At 48.1% G+C, this 20855-nt stretch overlaps 1 protein-coding gene across 1 annotated transcript; it reads right to left on the bottom strand.

The window, feature by feature from the left end:
• Positions 1 to 4175: 4175 nt before the first annotated feature.
• Positions 4176 to 14204, bottom strand: LOC148474062 (uncharacterized). Its single transcript, XM_088459182.1, is given in 5 exon segments — positions 4176 to 4442; positions 10027 to 10673; positions 10911 to 11328; positions 11870 to 13069; positions 13071 to 14204. Coding segments are annotated over 5 exon segments (3660 nt in total). The 5' UTR covers positions 14199 to 14204.
• Between the last annotated feature and the right edge of the window lie 6651 nt (positions 14205 to 20855).

Here is a 20855-nt window from a genome sequence, read left to right as displayed (position 1 = left end):
GAAAGTTTGGTCCTCCATTTATGTTATATCGATTTGATATATACGTGCGGCTAAACACAGAAAATATATATTTTTTTGGTTTGGAGTGTACTTTGGGGGTTACAGCACCCTTTAACGGTCAAGCCAGCCGGCCCTTTACTTATGACACAGGCGCACGCTTGGCACTACTTTGTTGATGCACGTGCGGCTACTGCGCACACAATTCACAAACACAGAAAATATTATTTTTTTTGGTTTGGACTCGAGTGTACTTTGGGGGTTACAGCACCCTTTAACGGTCAAGCCAGCCGGCCCTTTACTTATGACACAGGCGCACGCTTGGCACTACTTTGTTGATGCACGTGCGGCTACTGCGCACACAATTCACAAACACAGAAAATAATTTTTTTTTTGGTTTGGACTGGAGTGTACTTTGGGGGTTACAGCACCCTTTAACGGTCAAGCCAGCCGGCCCTTTACTTATGACACAGGCGCACGCTTGGCACTACTTTGTTGATGCACGTGCGGCTACTGCGCACACAATTCACAAACACAGAAAATATTATTTTTTTTGGTTTGGACTCGAGTGTACTTTGGGGGTTACAGCACCCTTTAAGGGTCAAGCCAGCCGGCCCTTTACTTATGACACAGGCGCACGCTTGGCACTACTTTGTTGATGCACGTGCGGCTACTGCGCACACAATTCACAAACACAGAAAATAATTTTTTTTTTTGTTTGGACTGGAGTGTACTTTGGGGGTTACAGCACCCTTTAACGGTCAAGCCAGCCGGCCCTTTACTTATGACACAGGCGCACGCTTGGCACTACTTTGTTGATGCACGTGCGGCTACTGCGCACATAATTCACAAACACAGAAAATTATTTTTTTTTTGGTTTGGACTGGAGTGTACTTTCGGGGGTTACAGCACCCTTAACGGTCAAGCCAGCCGGCCCTTTACTTATGACACAGGTGCACGCTTGGCACTACTTTGTTGATGCACGTGCGGCTACTGCGCACACAATTCACAAACACAGAAAATAATTTTTTTTTTGTTTGGACTGGAGTGTACTTTCGGGGGTTACAGCACCCTTAACGGTCAAGCCAGCCGGCCCTTTACTTATGACACAGGCGCACGCTAGGCACTACTTTGTTGATGCACGTGCGGCTACTGCGCACACAATTCACAAACACAGAAAATATTATTTTTTTTGGTTTGGACTCGAGTGTACTTTGGGGGTTACAGCACCCTTTAACGGTCAAGCCAGCCGGCCCTTTACTTATGACACAGGCGCACGCTTGGCACTACTTTGTTGATGCACGTGCGGCTACTGCGCACACAATTCACAAACACAGAAAATAATTTTTTTTGGGGTTTGGACTGGAGTGTACTTTGGGGGTTACAGCACCCTTTAACGGTCAAGCCAGCCGGCCCTTTACTTATGACACAGGCGCACGCTTGGCACTACTTTGTTGATGCACGTGCGGCTACTGCGCACATAATTCACAAACACAGAAAATAATTATTTTTTTGGTTTGGACTGGAGTGTACTTTCGGGGGTTACAGCACCCTTAACGGTCAAGCCAGCCGGCCCTTTACTTATGACACAGGCGCACGCTTGGCACTACTTTGTTGATGCACGTGCGGCTACTGCGCACACAATTCACAAACACAGAAAATAATTTTTTTTTTTGTTTGGACTGGAGTGTACTTTCGGGGGTTACAGCACCCTTAACGGTCAAGCCAGCCGGCCTTTTACTTATGACACAGGCGCACGCTTGGCACTACTTTGTTGATGCACGTGCGGCTACTGCGCACACAATTCACAAACACAGAAAATGATTTTTTTTTTGGTTTGGATTGGAGTGTACTTTCGGGGGTTACAGCACCCTTTAACGGTCAAGCCAGCCGGCCCTTTACTTATGACACAGGCGCACGCTTGGCACTACTTTGTTGATGCACGTGCGGCTACTGCGCACACAATTCACAAACACAGAAAATAATTTTTTTTTTGGTTTGGACTGGAGTGTACTTTGGGGGTTACAGCACCCTTTAACGGTCAAGCCAGCCGGCCCTTTACTTATGACACAGGCGCACGCTTGGCACTACTTTGTTGATGCACGTGCGGCTACTGCGCACACAATTCACAAACACAGAAAATATATTATTTTTTTAGCACTTGGGGGGAGCACCCCTGATGGACAGAGCACCCCCTGGACAACACTACAGCACCCCTTTAGGACTGGGACACTGCACAGGACTTTGGAGTGGACACAGCCCCTATGGAGAACTGACTGCAAAACACAGTCCAGCCAGCCCCTATGGACTTTGAAGTAGTGGACACAGCCCCTATTAACAACAGCAGCACAGCACAACACAGCCAGCCCCTATGGACTTTGAAGTAGTGGACAACAGCAGCACTACACTACACTACACTACACAGCCCTAACTCCCACCCTCCCTCTTCACTGTCCACAGCCGAGTGAGAAAATGGCGCCGACGCGGGTACCTTATGTAGGATCCAAAACCCGCGAGACTCGGAAGGCGGGATGATGACGTTTTGCCTCGATTTCAGATCCGAGTCAGGCGGGAAAAGTCGAGCCTGACTCGGATCGGACTCGGATCGGGGGGGCTCGGGGGGGTTCGGATTTCAGAAATCCGAACCCGCTCACCCCTAGTTTAAACGCACCCGACACACCTGCGTTTTTGTAGCTACAATGTTACCTCCCCCCAAACGCAGACTACCTGTCAATCACTTTGCAAGTAAATCCTATGTGTGACCCAAATCGCAATTTAATCGCAGCGCGTGCAAACTACAACATACACATGTGCAATGGTAGACAATCGTTCCATCTGCGTAAAACATCGACTTTATGTTCGGAATGGGATCATATAATTACAGAGACCACAGAGCCGGATAAGGCCACTTGGGTGGATTAGCCCTGATAGTACTGTGCACCCTGCTTTTAGAAGACTTGTTTTAAAAAGCAGAAGTGACCTCCCTTCCCCCAAATATAAATCACATTACAGCTATGATATCATAGAGGAGCAGAGGGACCAAAAAGCTGCAAATTGTTTTAAAAAAAAAAAGAGGGATGCAAAAAAACAAGTTCAACTACCGCGTGACGTGCCAAGCTCTTGTTGCGGGTTACTATATGTGCCAGTGCCGTCAATAGAAGACAGCAAAGTGTTAATGTGGAACTATCACAAAGGACCTGTAATCAGTGGTAAGTGTCCACCACAAATAGGGAAATTATTTAATTATGTTCAGGCTCAAAGGGGCAATTAATGGAATTGTTTGAAACTGTTGCTTTCCAAAAAAGGTTATCTGTGGATAGAGCACACCGTTATTCTAGTGGCCAATGCAATACCCTAGTGTGGATGTTCTCTTGTAGGTTCCCTTGGTGATCATTTGTAATTGTGTTAATCTATCTGGCATTAATTATGTCTTTAGGCAAGCCCAGAAGATAACCTTGTACCATAGTAATACCCCTTTTACACCAGATCTAAAACCCGGGTTATTGCAGGGTTAACCTGGGTAGCTCCTTGGTGTAAAAGGGGAGAAGGTTGAATCGCCGGGTCGAGTTACCTGGCAATCCAAACCAGGTAACTTGCAGGGTTTAACACTGGAATGACCCGTGAAACCCTGCAGTGTGAGCGGCGTGCTTCGGGTCACGATGACCTGGAGCGCGCCACATGCTGGCCGATTGATCCGGCTTCAGTGGGGCTTGGAGATTACATCATCTCCAAGCGTGCACTTCAACGCCGGGTCTATGCAGACCCAGCTCTGGTGTGAACGGCGCCAACTCTGGAATATCTTGGGTCGGCGCCGGCTAAATTCTGGGTCTGATCCGGATAGGAACCCTGTTGCAACTCCTGGTCAGACCCGGAATTTCAGTGTAAAAGCGGTATAAGAGGCTTTGTTGATGGATTACTCCCTGTTTACCCCCCTGAACATCTTATCATTTGCATTCATCCCTGGACTGGTGCACAGTGGTGGTCTGTACAATATTCTTGGACATCCTGCTGGTATCCCACACATTATAGCCCAGCAGTTCTTCCCAGCTCCTTCTATTTGGAAGCACAGGCTTGCATGCTATTGGAGGGGTCTTGGGTCCAATGATTGACTGGTGCCTCCTGTGTTCATACTAGGCTTCCATTCTGCTGGGCCTCTTTGGATCAGAGTTTCCCTTGAGTCAAAAGGGTTTCCCGGGACTGGATGTGAAAGGAGTAGACCAGCCAGAAAGCCCACCTGTGCCTGCAGAGCCTAAACCTGTTCCAGCCACCACCTCTTTATCTGCCTCTGTAAACCGTACTTCTTGGGATGTTTCACCTATTTTGGAGAACTCACCAAGTGTCCCTGCAGATGCAACCACCCCACAGGCCTGTGATGAGGAGCTGCCCGATGATGGGAACTCCAGTTCCAGCCAGGGCACCGACACCTCTGAGAATAATCTTCTTCCCTGTGGAGAGGGTTGTGGTGCTTCCACTGCCACAATACGATGTTCTAGGGCAGGCCTGGCCAACCTGTGGCTCTCCAGCTGTTGTGAAATTACATGTCCCAGCATGCCCTGCTACAGTTTTGCTATTAGGGAATGCTAAAACTGTTGCAAGGCATGCTGGGACTTGTAGTTTCACAACAGCTGGAGAGCTACAGGTTGGCCAGGCCTGTTCTAGGGTCTCAAGGAGCTGTCGGTGAAGGAAGAAAGGTCGGTGCACTCAAATTTGTCTGTAGCAGGTGTTGTCAAACCTGGTCTTCAGGACCCCGAACAGTTGATGGTTTCCAGGTTGCCTGTGGATCCTTTAAAAATGTGACCGTTGGTAAGCGAAGTGTACTAGGTCAGGAACAAATGTGGATCCCGCAGGAGCAAAAAGGAAAACAGTTAGGAGACGTTGCACAGACACTGACTGAGATCCCAGGAAGGATTTATATACCTAGTGCCTGTTGCTGGTTTTACAATACACTCAGCTGACCCCAGGAGCTGAGCAGGATTGGCAGGTGCAAGATCAGGTGACCAGACCAAGATGGCTGCACCCATGAATCGGAGAAGCCAGCGTTTACAACGTGGAGAAGCATCACGCAGTGAGGACAAGTGCAGGTAAGTGAAGCAGGAGCCAGCGGCAAATAACGGGGCTGAGCACTGATCTCCCCAACTGAGCTAGAGAGTCCTGTGCGGGACTTTCCACTGCGATTCTGCCACATACAGGCCTGTGGTCATTTACAAATCTGGCCTTACCACAACTCTTACAGATATACACAAATGTTCATTTATAAAACTATTTCATAGGTGCGGTTAATAAAAAAAAAAAATGGTGTGTATATATAAATATCTCCCCTCTACCATCGTACTTAAATGATTTGTCCCATTTTCTATTCCCTGGCCCGCCTCCCAACAAGAGTGTTGAAATTCTGATGTCACAGGCCGGCATTGCAACATCTACACTGTATTTGCAGAAGTGTTGCAACCTTGTGACAGAAAATAGTGCACATCTGATCACTGCTGTAGGAGAATTGTGTTGAAATTTACCCAATGTTATCCAGCTCTTCTAAATATTACATTTTGTTGCTAAGTTTTCACAATATGGGTGAGATTTACTAAGCCTTGGAGATAAAGTACCAACCGATCAGCTCCTGTCATTTTTCAAACACAGCCTGTAACATGACAGTTAGAAGCTGATTGGTTGGTACTTTGGTCATTGAAAAGCCCCTTATCGGTGATAACAGGGTCTTTCACTGCTTCCCCCTATTCACAGAAGGGGTCACCGTGGAGAAATCTGAGATTATCCAGCGGTACCCCTGCTAAGTATACACCTCACTTCCCCATATAGTAGTATGGGGAGAGCGATTCATCGACGCACGGAAAGCTCAGATTTCCCCCAGCTTCTACAAAGCTTTTCTCCTACTTAGGATGGCGTAATGTGCATGGGGAGAAGAGCAGAGAAGACAGCTGTCTCCCCGCCTCCTCCCTGCTCTCCACGTCCCTTTCACCGGCAGCAGCCAATCAGAGGAGCCCAGGGCATATGCCCGGTCACCTCCTCACAACTGCCTGCTGATGCCCCAGTCCCCCCTCGCTCTGCACTACCCCTGCTGCCCACATGCCCCCCTCCAGCCGCAAAGGTGACCCGGCATATTCCTATACCGGGTCTTCTCTGTCCCATACTACATGAATTGCTACTTAGACGAGCTATATATTGCATCAAAATGATGTATAGTGATAAGTAACAATTCAATATCGCAGATCTTAGGTCTATTCATAAAGGGTCTATTCATAGAGAACATGAAGTGGCTCATGATAGACATCACTATACACTGTATATCGCATCGCATCAATGCGATTATATAGTGATGTTTAGTAGCCATTCATATACTTACCTGTGTGGTGTCTTCGGGCGCTGCCCGGACCCTCCAAGATCCCTTGACGCAGTGAGAATACAGACATATCGGGAGCCCCATATGCCTGTATTCTTACTGCGCATGCACCAGCGTATAAGAGCAGCGGGTCAGACCTGCTGCAATGGATGCTGGGAAAAGGGGGGAGGAGCCAGTGCCAGGCAGACAGTATGCTGCTTCCCTGCTCTGTTTGGCTTGTGGTACAGAATACGTCATCCTCAGATGGCAAATCTGTACCGCAGGACAGGAACGGAAACCAGTGCACAACCATATCCATGGTTGAGCACTGGTGGTTAAATCAAATTGACTGAGGTACTAATTAAGTCACCTATGGTCAGACATGGATATCCTTAAAACCTGGACGGTTAGGACCGAGTTTGGGAACCTCGGTACCAGGTGCTTGAAGCAACTTCTAATTCCCTGTTTTATTAGTAGACTAAGGACTTCTAACAGTACCTAGACCCTCTACTCGATTTGGGGCCCAAGATTTTGGCTATGTGGCTTCTACTCTTTGGAACCTGCTGTCTCTCCTGGTCCAACAGACCTCCTCTCTAGCAATCTGTAAAAACAACCTGAAGAGTTACCTGTTTACTCAATCACTTGTACTAAGGTTCTGATTCATAGATGTACGTAACCCTGATGGTTTCCGAACATCTCCGCCGACCTGCATTCCCGGAAAAGGGGACATGTCACCCTGTTTCCTGGGAGTGCCGAGGCCAGGTATGCGACGGAGGAAACGGATTTCCTGGCCTTGCAAGCGGGCAGGAGGTGGGCAAGACTTAGCAAGCTTCAGCTTACTCAGGTGGGCGATGCTGGAAACATCACTGATGGGTCGCAATGTTGATTCGATGCTGCATCTTTGAAGCGCAGACGCTGTCAGGAGGCACTTCTTTCCCTCAGACGCATCCTGCGGCATTGTCAAGGACCGAGATGCCCATGTTTAGCGTGCACACTGTAATTGATGCGTCCTTCTACCTAACCATTAGTCGCACCACTGAAACTTGCACCAGCCCTGCGGAAGGTGCAATTCCTCTGTCCAACGATGGCTTCCTAAGCCTGCGGCTGGACATTTGTGAATGCAGCCGCTTTCACGCTCACAACATGCCCACTAAGCGGACCAATATTGTGCACACTGCGAGCGAACGCCCAGGAACGCCCACCACTTTTACACAACATTTTGCCTGACCCGATTGCAACAGCGACTTTGTGAGTAGGTTCTGGGTGACGCGTGCACCATAGAGGTTTTCAGTAATTCAGTTGCAAATTCCTGACCTATGGGGGTGATTCAATCCAACGCAAGTTGAATAGCGCTGGGAGCGAGCTCGCGGAGCTATTTAATTCAGTGCGCTGTGTGGTCGGAGAATGCCAGTTATCGCGCTGCAGGTGGCGGACCCACTCTTCCCGTCTCAGGCTGGCAGGCCGCAGCTGTGTGCGATGATTGCTGGAGACGGAACCCAGAGCCACGAGCTGTGACTCACTACTCCGAGCTCCGCAAAGGCCCATGGTGCAGCAGCCCTCTGACAACCATTTACTAATAGTCCTGAATGAGCCTCTGCCCATGCGCAGAAGCTCATTCTGATTGTGTGACGCCCCAGAGCTGGACCGGCGCTAACCACTAGCCGCTGTCTATGTGCTCCGCCCCCGCAAACTGCTATTGGCTGTACCACTGCTGCCTGCTCACTGTTTGCTGCTGCCAGGCCCAATCGGATCTGTCAGCTGAGCTCCGATCGTGGACACTGTGCAGCGGCAGTAGCAGTTGCCAGAGTCTCTGTCCAGCCGGCAGAAGGTGCCCCGGCCGTGCCTGCACCAAACCTCCACCGGCCCTAGGCAGGCTTGGATGCCCCAGGCTTAAATGCCCCAGGCATTTGCTTAGCTTGTCTATGCCTAGGGCCAGCTCTGTACATACCGCGGTAACCAACCGCAGTATGTACCCGAAGACAGGTGCGATCTACCATGCTTTTAGTATATCCCGCCGTTAGACTGTGACTGTGGCACACCGCTATGACACTTCTTGTATAATATAGCGGAGATATATCTATTGTACAAATATACATTAGCAGGGACAATGGCGGCTGGCCACTAGATAACTGAATGAAGCTTTCCTAGCATTGCTAGAGAAACGAATGTAAAGCTTATTAGACTGGAAAGCACACTGTAATCTGACATATGGTGCAGCCTCATTATAGAGCAATCTGGGGCACTGACGTTCCTATTAGAGATACTTGGATTCTAGATAAGGATCAGGCAGAGATTTATGGTTCACTGAGAACCAGACAAATTGGTGCTATCAAAAAATCTATGCGATTTTTTTCTTTTTTACCAGTCTCACCAGAGACGTGCGGCCCATTATAAAGTGCTGTTATTACAATTGTGTCACTGTAACTGTTCCTGCTTACATAAAGACATGAGGTCCAGTAAGAGCTGGTCGGTCTTGCTCCGATACTATTGTGTCATCAGAGGTATACCAAGAAATCACATCGGGTTTCAGTGCTTGATATGTGACATAGGCAAACACAGGGGGGGCTTCCGTCTGCCTGGAAACCCCCTCCCCAGCACACACCATGACCACAATAGAAATAGTAATATAATATAATGTTACTAGTGCTGCATGTTCTTCTTAGTATCACAAATGAAATTATTAGCACTGTCACGACCAGCCGGCCGATTCTCCAGATACCTCAATCTGAGAATCGCCACCAGTGACTTATGGTTACCTCAGCACGTGCGGTTACTCTAACACGGTTCTGCCACCACCAACGAAGTTAACGGGAGTCGTTAGGTTCTCCCCTTAAATCTCAATATGCACACTCACTTACATATAGGTACGTAGCTTTGACCTCACAGGCTCGTGAATTCGACAAGAACACGGAGAATACACTGGATTAAGAATGTTTAATCCAAAAAATATTTCCAAGGTTATTGATTACAGAAAAAGGTAGTACAAATATGGACAATACAAATATATCACAAATAGGTTCAGAAAATAAAAGGAATTAAAATGAAAAAGAACCCAGAGTCTTTACATCTAGACCCTGTTGTGAAGGAGACACAGGAGCATTGGATTCCGGCCAGTCGTCAGGACTCTCCTTGGGCACAAGAACACTTATCACTGAGGGAGATGCATAGTTATACCCTCACAGCTGCACTAGCCCCCACCTTTGGGTTTTTCACTCTTTCATTGCTGTACACTGGGCATTAAGAAATCGGCCACACCCTTCCATATTGTCTATAGGAAGTAGGGGGTCTTGAAACAGTGTGAAGGGGTCTTTAGAAACCAATAAGCAGGTAACATACCCTACATTCTTGTCATCTCCCTTCTAAAGGGTTTTATATCCCATGACCTGGCTTGAACAGGTCTGACCATCTGCATTAAGGATGTATCTCTCCCCAAACTTTATGGCCTGTAGAGAGAGGAGATGGTTATCTAGATGCCTGGTTCCAGGAAGACAAATCTCCTCCAAGCTTTGTATTCCTACAGGTCAAATACAGGACACTGCCTAGAAACCATGTTGATACACACATTTATATATATATATATTTACATGACATCATTCCTGGCGATTATTCTCTGGAATAAACGCCAAACCTCCCCCTGAAGATGGGCACAGGAGAGACAGTGATCCACCTATCACATTCTCTCCTGTGACCCCCACTACCATGTCTTCTAATGGCAGCACAGCAGCTTCTAAATTCACCAAGGGGTCAGATTTCTGATCATTTTCATTTAGGTGACACATGGCTATTACACAAGTTTCCATGTTATGCCAAGCTATGAGCAAATTACTGTGGTGCACAGTCTGCCTCTTCCACCCATCACCTTGTGCCAACATATTATTGATATCTTGGAGATGTGGTACTAGTAGCTGGGGACTTTCCCAGGCAGCCTTTAGCTTGGTCAGCTGCATAGGGCTCAGCACCAGGCCCTTTTGGCCTAACTCAATTGTACCCTCCCTCATGCTGCCGTCATACCAGAGCTTCTGTTTCTCCTGAGCAGCATTCAGATCGTTCTGCGCCATTTCCCTTAGGGACTGCAACTCCTCCCTGAACGTCACCATGTATGACACCACTGACATTTCAGGGGGAATCCATTTACCTTCCCACTCTTTCCTAACCAAATCTAAGTGGTTGCACTCCCTGCACCCGCATAGGAGTCCAGAGGGTTCCTGCGGCACATCGCAGTATGGCAAGAGGAGATGCGGCAGGAACCTCTCCTGGTCTCTTCCCTGGGATTTCACAAATGTCCTAAGTATTTGGTTTAGGGTGCTGGATTGGGATTCAGACCGGTGGGAGTACTCGGCAGTACCTAATATAGACACAACCTTCTCATCAACCTTAGGGGTAGACCATGCAGTCATAACCTCCACCATGTCTGGTTGTGGGTGAAGGATACCTCCTTCTACCCTCTGCCTTGAGTACGGCACCTCACTCATGCCTTCTGGGCAGTCCTGGGCCTCCAGCTCATCTGACCTGGTCTGAATCACTGCTGGTTCAGGTAGGGAGTACTTCCCTTTATCACTCTGCCCTGGCTCCATCTCCTTACACAGTATCTGGGAGTGATCATTGTCAATCTCTAGCTCCCTGAGACCTACAACAGGAGAAGGAACTTTTGCAAACTCCATGTCAGTCATTGGAGGCAACGTACAATCAGACATCACATTTTTAAACAGTTGGTTACCAGCCTGCATTTCTAATTCAAGGGGTAGGATGCTTAACTGTGTCAGCTGTGGCTCTGAAACACCCTCGTCCCTCACAGGATCATCTAATTCTGATACATTGCTATCCAGCATTCCAGTCAGGTCCTTATCCAACAGCCCAGTGGGGGGTGTATGGCTCATGACTGGGTCAGTGGTGTGTGACAGGATCACAAGCACAGGCTCAGCAGCAGGAAGTTTGAGGCTAAGGTTCTCTCTGTCATAGTTAGTTGGGGCTAGAATCCTTTCCTCCCCCTCATGATCTGTCTTAGGCCAGAGATACATCACATACTGGGAACTATATACTTTGGCTCTGATACCTGGACCATCAGTTGCCATACAAACATGGGTGGACTCTAACACATTACTGACCCTACCAGATTCCATCTTGAAAACTTCCTGTCTTCCTAGATCTGCTGGAATGAGGGTCTGTGTGTGAGGGTGGAGAGACTTTGGACACACATTATTACTGTCCTCTGTGACTGCTAGCAGACCACTGCTCATTCCTTCAGGGATTACTGCACAGCTCCTCTGTGCTGCTTCCTTCCTGGTACTTACAATTATGGCAGGAGTCACATCAGACACACGTTTACACATTTCGTTACCATCAATCCCTGGTACTTGTAATTTTTCCAGATCATTTGCACCAGGGACTGGAGTAATTTCACCAGTACCATATACAGTGGGACACTCGGCTATGCCAGTAACTGCACCTTGTTGTACAACCCTGATATTTCTCTCCCAAGATATTTCATTTTCCACAAAAATTATATCTGGTTTCCCTTCCTGGTATTCCTCGTGCTCTTACAGATTCCAGGCTGATCCTATCCTGTTTCCCTTCCTGGTATTTCTGGCTTATTCTAACATGCTTCCCTTCCTGGTATTCCTGGCTTATTCTAACATGCTTCCCTTCCTGGTATTCCTGGCTTATTCTAACATGTTTCCCTTCCTGACCTGCTCGGCTAACTCGTGCTCTTGCAGATTCCAGGCTAGGGTCAGTTTCCTGTACAGCTTTGATAGCATCCCTCTGGACTACCTGGTCACTGTAAGGAGTTAGGGCAGCAGCTGCCCCGCCCTTTCCCAAATCAGTGTCTGAGACAGACCTGTGTACAGGGAGGGAGGGGGGATGAGGGGGATTAACCTCTATTGAGCTGGTCTCCACACCTGCAAGGGTTAACTCACAGCCCCTCTGCGCTGCTGTGGGCCGGGTCATTACTGTAAATGCAGGGGTTACATTGGACGCATTGTTGCATACAGTATTCACTCCAACCCCTGATGATGGTACATTTGCAATATCATCTGTTAACAGTACATTACACAGTTTTTCATTAGGGTACACCGGCAGACCCAGTTCTGACTGACCGGACTCCGGCCTGTGGAACTGTAAAGGGTTATCTGCTAGAACAGAACTTTGTACATCACTGATACAATCACATTCATTTGTACTCATGCTGGGTCGGTCAGCAGGGGTCACCTGGGGAAAAGCTAGATTAGATTGTACCTTTGCATCATTTACAACATAATTCTCATTTACATATTTAGTTAGCATTTTCCCCAAATCACACCACAACAGCACTGTAGCAGGTAAATTGTCCAGCACCCCAACATCCCGGATACCTCTCCCAACTCCCCAGTCAAGATACACACGAGCCATAGGCACCTCTGGGTGCACCCCACCCACTCCCCGCACTGTAATAGTCTTCCCTGGAATAATATCCTCGGGACCCACTAAGGCTGGGTGGATGAGAGTCAGGTCTGAGCCAGAGTCTAATAGCCCAAGTGCAACTTGGTGTCCTACCTGGACCGCTTGTAGATTGTCCCAGGGGTGTCCTTGGGGCCCTTCCACACACAGGATGGCTGGCACAGGTTTCCCTGCCGGGCCACTCACAGGAGAGGGTGTTGATCTTTTCTTCTTGGGGCAATCGACACTGATGTGCCCCAGCTCATTGCATGTAAAACACCTGTGGCCAGTTGCCAAAACAGGTTTTCCCCCCGCCCCCCCCAAAAGGTGCAGCAACAGCTGGCTTTGCAGGGTACCGCGGGGGTGATCCTCCAGGTCGTCTCTCTCTCCATGCCGCTTGTCCTGGCATCCCCCAGCTCTTCTTCACCACAGAAGCCCGAGTGCTGGTGTACTTGTCTGCCAGGCTGGCAGCCTCCTGAGACGTTTTGGGATCCCGATCCAGGACCCACTCTTTGACCTCCGCTGGACACAGTGTGAGGAACTGTTCCTGGAGAATAAGGTCCTTTAGTTTGTCAAAGTCCGTCACCTGCAATCCATCAACCCACTGATGCAACAGGGTTGACAATTGCGCTAACAGTCCCGCATAGGTATCAGAGGGACTGCGCTTTGAGTCTCTGAACTTTTGTCGATAAGCCTCAGGGGTGATGTTGAAACGCTGTAACAAGGCTTTTTTAATCGCAGCATAATCACCATCCAGTTCCTGGGGAAGATCTGCAAACGCCTCCAAAGCTTTTCCTCTCAGCCCAGGGGTTAAATAACTTGCCCATTCACTGTGGTCCAGTGCAAAATGTCGGCAAGTCTTTTCAAACCCCCTCAGGAACGTATCGAGGTCACCATCCTTCTCCAATACAGGAAATTGATCGTGCCGGGGCTTTTTCCCACCCGGTTCACAGGTGGCATTCTGTCCGCGGAGTCTGGCCATCTCCAGCTGGAACACGCGCTCAGCCTGGCGCTCCTCAGCCGCAGCCTGGCGCTCTGCAGCCTCAGCCTCTCGGACTGCCTTCCGCTCGGCAGCTTCTGCTTCCTGGTCAGCTCGGCGTCCAGCAGCTTCCCTGTCCGCAGACGTTTGGAACTGCTGCATCAGCTGCAGAGTTGTGGCAGAGTCCCTGTCCTTCATATGCCTGGCAGCAGTTTGAAGGAAACTCTCTAATGCAGACTCACTTGACCCAGCAGAGGTGTCCGACCCCCACTGGGCATCTGTTGTAAGGTCCAGTACAGATTGCGCCTCTGCAGCAGGGTTGTCCATTGTCTGGCCACCTTCAGCAGCAAGATTCTGATCCGCCACTTGGAGTAATTGGGCCAGTTGATCCTTGTTCTGGCCCTTCCAGGCAATGTTTCTCTCCATACACATGGCCACAAGGTCATCTCTTTTCTGTTGCAGGTACTCTGTGGTCATTCTGGACCTCAACTAATTGCCAAATAAAATAGAAAAGAAAAACAAGAGAGGAGGGGGGGAACAGAAACTATTTGCTACGTATGTCCGTTTAAAATCTAAACCTTGAGCGTAATTCTCCGGTGAATTTATGATGTAGTTTCTCTCAAGAATCACACACTATTAATTCACTTAAGTTCTTGTGATAAAAACAACAATTATCATCATCCCACCGCTTGCCACCAATTTGTCACGACCAGCCGGCCGATTCTCCAGATACCTCAATCTGAGAATCGCCACCAGTGACTTATGGTTACCTCAGCACGTGCGGTTACTCTAACACGGTTCTGCCACCACCAACGAAGTTAACGGGAGTCGTTAGGTTCTCCCCTTAAATCTCAATATGCACACTCACTTACATATAGGTACGTAGCTTTGACCTCACAGGCTCGTGAATTCGACAAGAACACGGAGAATACACTGGATTAAGAATGTTTAATCCGAAAAATATTTCCAAGGTTATTGATTACAGAAAAAGGTAGTACAAATATGGACAATACAAATATATCACAAATAGGTTCAGAAAATAAAAGGAATTAAAATGAAAAAGAACCCAGAGTCTTTACATCTAGACCCTGTTGTGAAGGAGACACAGGAGCATTGGATTCCGGCCAGTCGTCAGGACTCTCCTTGGGCACAAGAACACTTATCACTGAGGGAGATGCATAGTTATACCCTCACAGCTGCACTAGCCCCCACCTTTGGGTTTTTCACTCTTTCATTGCTGTACACTGGGCATTAAGAAATCGGCCACACCCTTCCATATTGTCTATAGGAAGTAGGGGGTCTTGAAACAGTGTGAAGGGGTCTTTAGAAACCAATAAGCAGGTAACATACCCTACATTCTTGTCATCTCCCTTCTAAAGGGTTTTATATCCCATGACCTGGCTTGACCAGGTCTGACCATCTGCATTAAGGATGTATCTCTCCCCAAACTTTATGGCCTGTAGAGAGAAGAGATGGTTATCTAGATGCCTGGTTCCAGGAAGACAAATCTCCTCCAAGCTTTGTATTCCTACAGGTCAAATACAGGACACTGCCTAGAAACCATGTTGATACACACATTTATATATATATATATATTTACATGACATCATTCCTGGCGATTATTCTCTGGAATAAACGCCACAAGCACCAACTGTGGATCTTTTAAAATGTGTCAACCAGTAATAAATATACCTGTGCACCAACTAGGAGATGTGGAAAACATGCACTGTTAGGGGTGCACTGCTATAGACCATCAATAGGGTTAATAATTAATACTGTATAATAATACACTATCCAGTACATAAGGAGACCGATATGTACATACAGTATATGTCCAGGGCAGTGCTAAGTTCTTCTGCTGCTCCCCCAGTCTCCTGGACTTGCTCCAATGCTCAGGAATGGTGCCCGCATCTAAAAAAAACATTCTGCTTCTTACAGGATGGACCTACTGCCGCATCTAATGGCTCTCTGTGATCGTTGGTCCTGTACATGCTGGAATTATGCAACACAATATACTTTGTATGTAACATATTAAAGCTGGATAAGTGCTAATTATGCCCTCTTCATGGACCAGCCACACTCACTCTAAAACATACATGCCTACTCTCCCGGGAATCGCGGGAGGCTCCCGATTTTTCGGGTAACCCCCCGCGATCCCGGAAGAGTAGGCATATCTTCCGCATCCTGCCCACTTCCTAGTGAAGTGGGCAGGATGGGGAGATTTTACCTGAAATTATCGGGTCCGTCGGGAAGGGGCTGGCTAAATTAGGCAAATCGTGTCTTTTAGCCCCACCCCCTCCTCACGGACCCACGAATCACGGGGGTTTTCTGTAAAGGGGGCGGGGCCTAATGATGTCTATCGTCTGGCCCCGCCCCACGAAGAGGAGAGCAGCAGGTCCCCTCCTGCTGCTCCCGGAAAGCTGCCCAGCAATGTAGGTAAGTATGCTCTAAAATCAAGCATTTGGAAACCCCCCTCTAGAAATCCTGCGTTTGCCACTGTGAGATGCTGTACAACCAAACCCCTTTTGTTCTCAAATGTGTGCATCTTTGTACTAAGGTCCTGATTCATAGATGTACTTAACCCCGGTGGTGTACGTACAGTGTTGCCAACTCTGAAATGGAAAACAAACAACCTATAAGTAAAAAACAAGCCCAAAACAAGCCTAAACCAATCCTAAAAAGTCCAATAAAAAAATCACAATTTATGGGGTTGTCTCTTTGCCCTCACTCTCTACCTGCCTAACTTCCTTTATTCCCCCTCTTCTCTAACCTAAATATATTAGTGTATGCACAGCCTTATTATCTGCCTATATTGCTTTTCTCCCTCTACACCAGCCTCCATATTGTTACCTCCTCCCTCTTTTCATACCTTATTCCCTTGCCAGGCTTCAGCTGGGTACACACTTGCCGATGTGTGTGTCCAGCGATGCGACGCCCGACCACGCAATATATATCGGGCGGTCAATACATACTGCATGATTCAGGGCCGTCTCTTCCATTGGGCTTTTTGGGCAGCTGCCCAAGGGCCCGAAGGTTCTAGGGGCCCGCCAACCCGACCCCCTGCAGCCGTTTTTAAAACAGAGCAGGTCGTGGAGCATCAAGGCTTGAAGACGCACTGTGTGTGTTCTGTGCGGGGACCCTGACACAGGCAGAATCAGAGGGGGCCGCTCCTGCCACTGCTGCCTGCAGGCCCGCACTAACAGGAGGAGGAATGTGCCTGCTCCAACCTGGGAACCGATTGGCCAGTTTTCCTCTTCAGTCGCTGATGCTGACCACAATGAGGGCGGAGTCAATGTGACAAGCCCCGCCCCCATACACCAGTGAATCGCGGCATTATGGAGGGGGCGGAGCCTAATCATGGGAGTTGCATCCTGATCCTGCTGTTGTTAAGTGTAAGTAATAATTATGTATTTTATGTGTTTTAGCATGTGTATGTATGTGTCTAGTGTTAATGTGTATATATGTGTATGTAGTGTGTATATATCTGTATGTATGTTAATGTGTATATATGTGTATGTATGTGTTAATGTGTATATATGTGTATGTACTGTAGTGTGTATATGTGCATGTATGTGTTAATGTGTATATATGTGTATGTAGTGTGTATATATGTGTATGTATGTGTTAGTGTGTATATATGTGTATGTATGTGTTAGTGTGTATGTATGTGTATGTAGTGTGTGTATATCTGTATGTATGTGTATATATGTGTTAATGTGTTTATATGTGTATGTAGTGTGTATATGTATGTGTTATTGTGTATATATGTGTATGTAGTGTGTATATATCTGTATGTGTTAGTGTGTATATATGTGTATGTATGTGTTAGTGTGTATGTAGTGTGTATATATGTGTATGTATGTGTTAGTGTATATATGTGTATGTAGTGTGTATATATCTGTGTGTATGTAGTGTGTATGTATGTATTAGTGTGTATATATGTGTATGTATGTATGTTTATTATGTTAGTGTGTATATATGTGTATGTGGTATACGATTAATATGCCGGCGGGCGGAATCCTGGACGTCGATATACCGACGTCGGATTCCCAATGCCCGGCATAATGCCGATGATGATATCCCGAAGACATCAGGATACTGACGTCGGCATCTCGACCTCGCCATCCCGAAGGTAAGTATACGGGTAAGTATGATACTTAGCCTGGGATGGGGGGGTTAGTTTAGATACCCCTGGGGGGAGATTAGGGTTAGGCACCCCCCGGGGAGGATTAGGTTTAGGGAGTGGGAAGGGGGGGGTGTTAGAGTTAGGCACCACAAGGGGAGGGTTAGGGGAGAGAGGGGGATGGTTAGGGTACTTACCGTCCCTGTCGGGATTGGAGACAATTGGGCTTCTGGTGTCGGTATTTGAATCGGAGGCTATTCAGCCGCTGGCTATTCATACCGAACCTGTGTATGTATGTTAGTGTGTATAGTGTGTGTATACTGCATATGTGTTATATAGCATGTATATATGTGTATGGGGTAATGTGTATATATGTGTGTTATATATAGTATATACATGTTATATACTGTATATAATATATATATGTGTGTGTGTGTGTGTGTTTATGTGTGTTTTCCCCCCAGAAAATCCTGTGTTTGCCCCTGTTCAATAATTCTTTTTTTTCTCTTTGGAGTCAGCGCTCGTGACTTCATGACGTCACACAAAGCTGCTGGAAGGAAGAGGTCAGAGGAGCCGTGATGCGTGAGGAGCATTGCCAGCCAAACCTGGAGGAGAAGAAGCCAGAAGAAAGGAGCACTCTTCAAGGCGATAAGGTAAGTCATGACTCCTGAGACTTAGTGGTAGCAGGGAAAGGGAGAGGGGGGCCCAGGGGCCCTGCCTATTTTGTCTGTCCCGGGCCCCTCCGTTTCTGGTGGCACCCCTGGTTCTGTGTCCGCAGCAGCGATTGGTTTGGGAGACGATACCGGCAGTGATTGGTTGCTGTGGACATACCATATCATGGGTGGGTAGGGGCCCCAGTGCATTGCTTTGCCCAGGGCCCACACTGCTGTTAAGACAGCCCTGGCATGATTTGGTGACCAAACATCCGATATGTCGGGCACCGGCTCCATCCACTATGCCAGCGTCGGCATCTGGGTTGTTCCATCGGCCCTACGTGCAGGCCGACGGAACATCCCCGATGGACGACCCGCGGGAGTGCGCAGGGTCATGCATAGTGTTTACACACTGGCCGATGTGGTAGATAGGTCGGCCCAATCAGCAGGATTTCCTTTACCTGACTCTTCTTCTCTGCACTTCTCTCACCCCTCTTCTTTACCTCCTTCATTATTATCACCTGTCTAATTCCATTATCCCCTCTTTTTAACAGCCTCAGTAATTTTAACTCACCCCCATGTACCTGCCTCATTTCTGTCCCCTCTTCCTCTTGCCTGCCCCCTCCAACTTCACCCTGTCCACTGCATACTTGCCTACATCCTGGCTGCTTCCTCCAGGAGGAAGCAGCCAGGTCGGTGTAGCAGAGGGGCGGGGCCTGTATAGAGGGGCGTGGCCGGGCACTTTACAAGTGTTTAGGGGTGTGACTGGGGGCGGAGCCACGCAATAGCGTCATTTAGGCTCCGCCCCCCACAAAAAATGCTGATATTTCCGGCATTGCTATGCGGGGGGTGGGGTTATGATGACGCGATTCAGCGCGAATCGCGTCATCAGCCCCTCCGCAGCGGGGGTTTAGAATTACATTGCGGGGGGGACTGGAAAAGGCGGGAGGCCTGCCTACTTTTCCGGGGGGGCGGGAGCGGCACCCGATTTTCGGGAGGCTCCCGGCCAAATCGGGAGAGTAGGCATGTATGGTCCACTGGCTACTGCCCTCTATTCCCCAGACACAACCTTCCCCCCTCCCTCACACACACACACATTTACTTACCTCCAGGGGTGCCTCAGCAATGCACACAACAAAAACAAGCCCAAAAACAAGCAACAAGCAACTTGCAAAAAAAACAAGCAACTTGCTAAAATAACAAGCCCAATTCCGCTTGTTGGTTACAGTGTAATGGGAGGATATTTAGCAGCAATGAGGTATGGCTCTGCCCCGTATTGTCACAGTTCTGTCTATTTTTACATTTTCACAAATATGATTATAACAACAAAATGGCTGCCTTTGTACCTCAGCGGTGTCACTACTACTTCCTAGTAAATTTTATTGGGCTACATACTTATGAATATAATAATGACATTTTTCTCTTCTTACCCCTATAATGTCACAGGACTGCCAGCTGCACTATGTCCATTCTACAATATGCGGTGAGATTCACCAAGCAGCCATTTTGTAAAATCAACTATTCTCTGAGATTTTTTTTTTTTTGGGGGGGGGGGGGGGGAAGGGGGGTTGAACTGCTGGATTTTTTTTTTAAAGGTGAAGATGTCGAAAAATTATTTTGAAAGCTGACATGGGGGCCTGTTGTATGTAAACTCCGATGTTTTCCAATTGGCGCATAGCAGGATCTTTACTGCACATGCTCCAATCTCTGTCTGAAATGACGGTCGCAGTGCCCCCTAAGCCGCAGCGTGACTGACATGCTGCGGCCGTTGGGGACGGGGTGGGGGTGGTGACAGTGAGCTTGTCACCACCATTTTGTAGGCGCGCTGAGGCCAGGATCTGTGTCTTTCGAGGCGGAGATTTCCAGGCCCAGGCAGAGGAGATCTCCAGGCCACCTTGAGTAAGTTTAGGCGGCCATTTTGAGTAAGCTTAGACTTACTCAGACGCCTGTCAGCTTGTGACGAGATGCTGAGCAATGGGCATTTTTATGCCTTCAGTCACCTCCTGCTCCATTACCATATATTTATGTTTGCGTAGAACTCTACATAACCCGCACTAGCGATGGCCCCTCCCACACTAATGGTGCGTAGACACTGGGCGATTAAAGTGGACGACTGAACGATAACGATATCGTTATCGTTCAGTCGTCCACTTTATCGTCCATTTTTAACACAATAAAGATGAACGATGACGACGACGCGCATTCCCGCGGGTCGTTCGTCATCATCGTTCATCGCGCTGACATGCAGGCCAACCTGACGACCTCGTCAGGTTGCTGCATGTCAGGGAATGGGTGAGAGCCCGGCGCTGAACGATATCGCTAATGATATCGTTCAGCGGCTGTGCTCAATGTCATGAA

This window comes from Taudactylus pleione, unplaced genomic scaffold (assembly GCF_031769625.1).
Source record: "Taudactylus pleione unplaced genomic scaffold, aTauple2 ptg000897l, whole genome shotgun sequence".
Lineage (NCBI taxonomy): Eukaryota > Metazoa > Chordata > Amphibia > Anura > Myobatrachidae > Taudactylus > Taudactylus pleione.
Note: the sequence above shows the minus strand (reverse complement) of the source record. Positions and strands in the feature narration are given on the sequence as shown.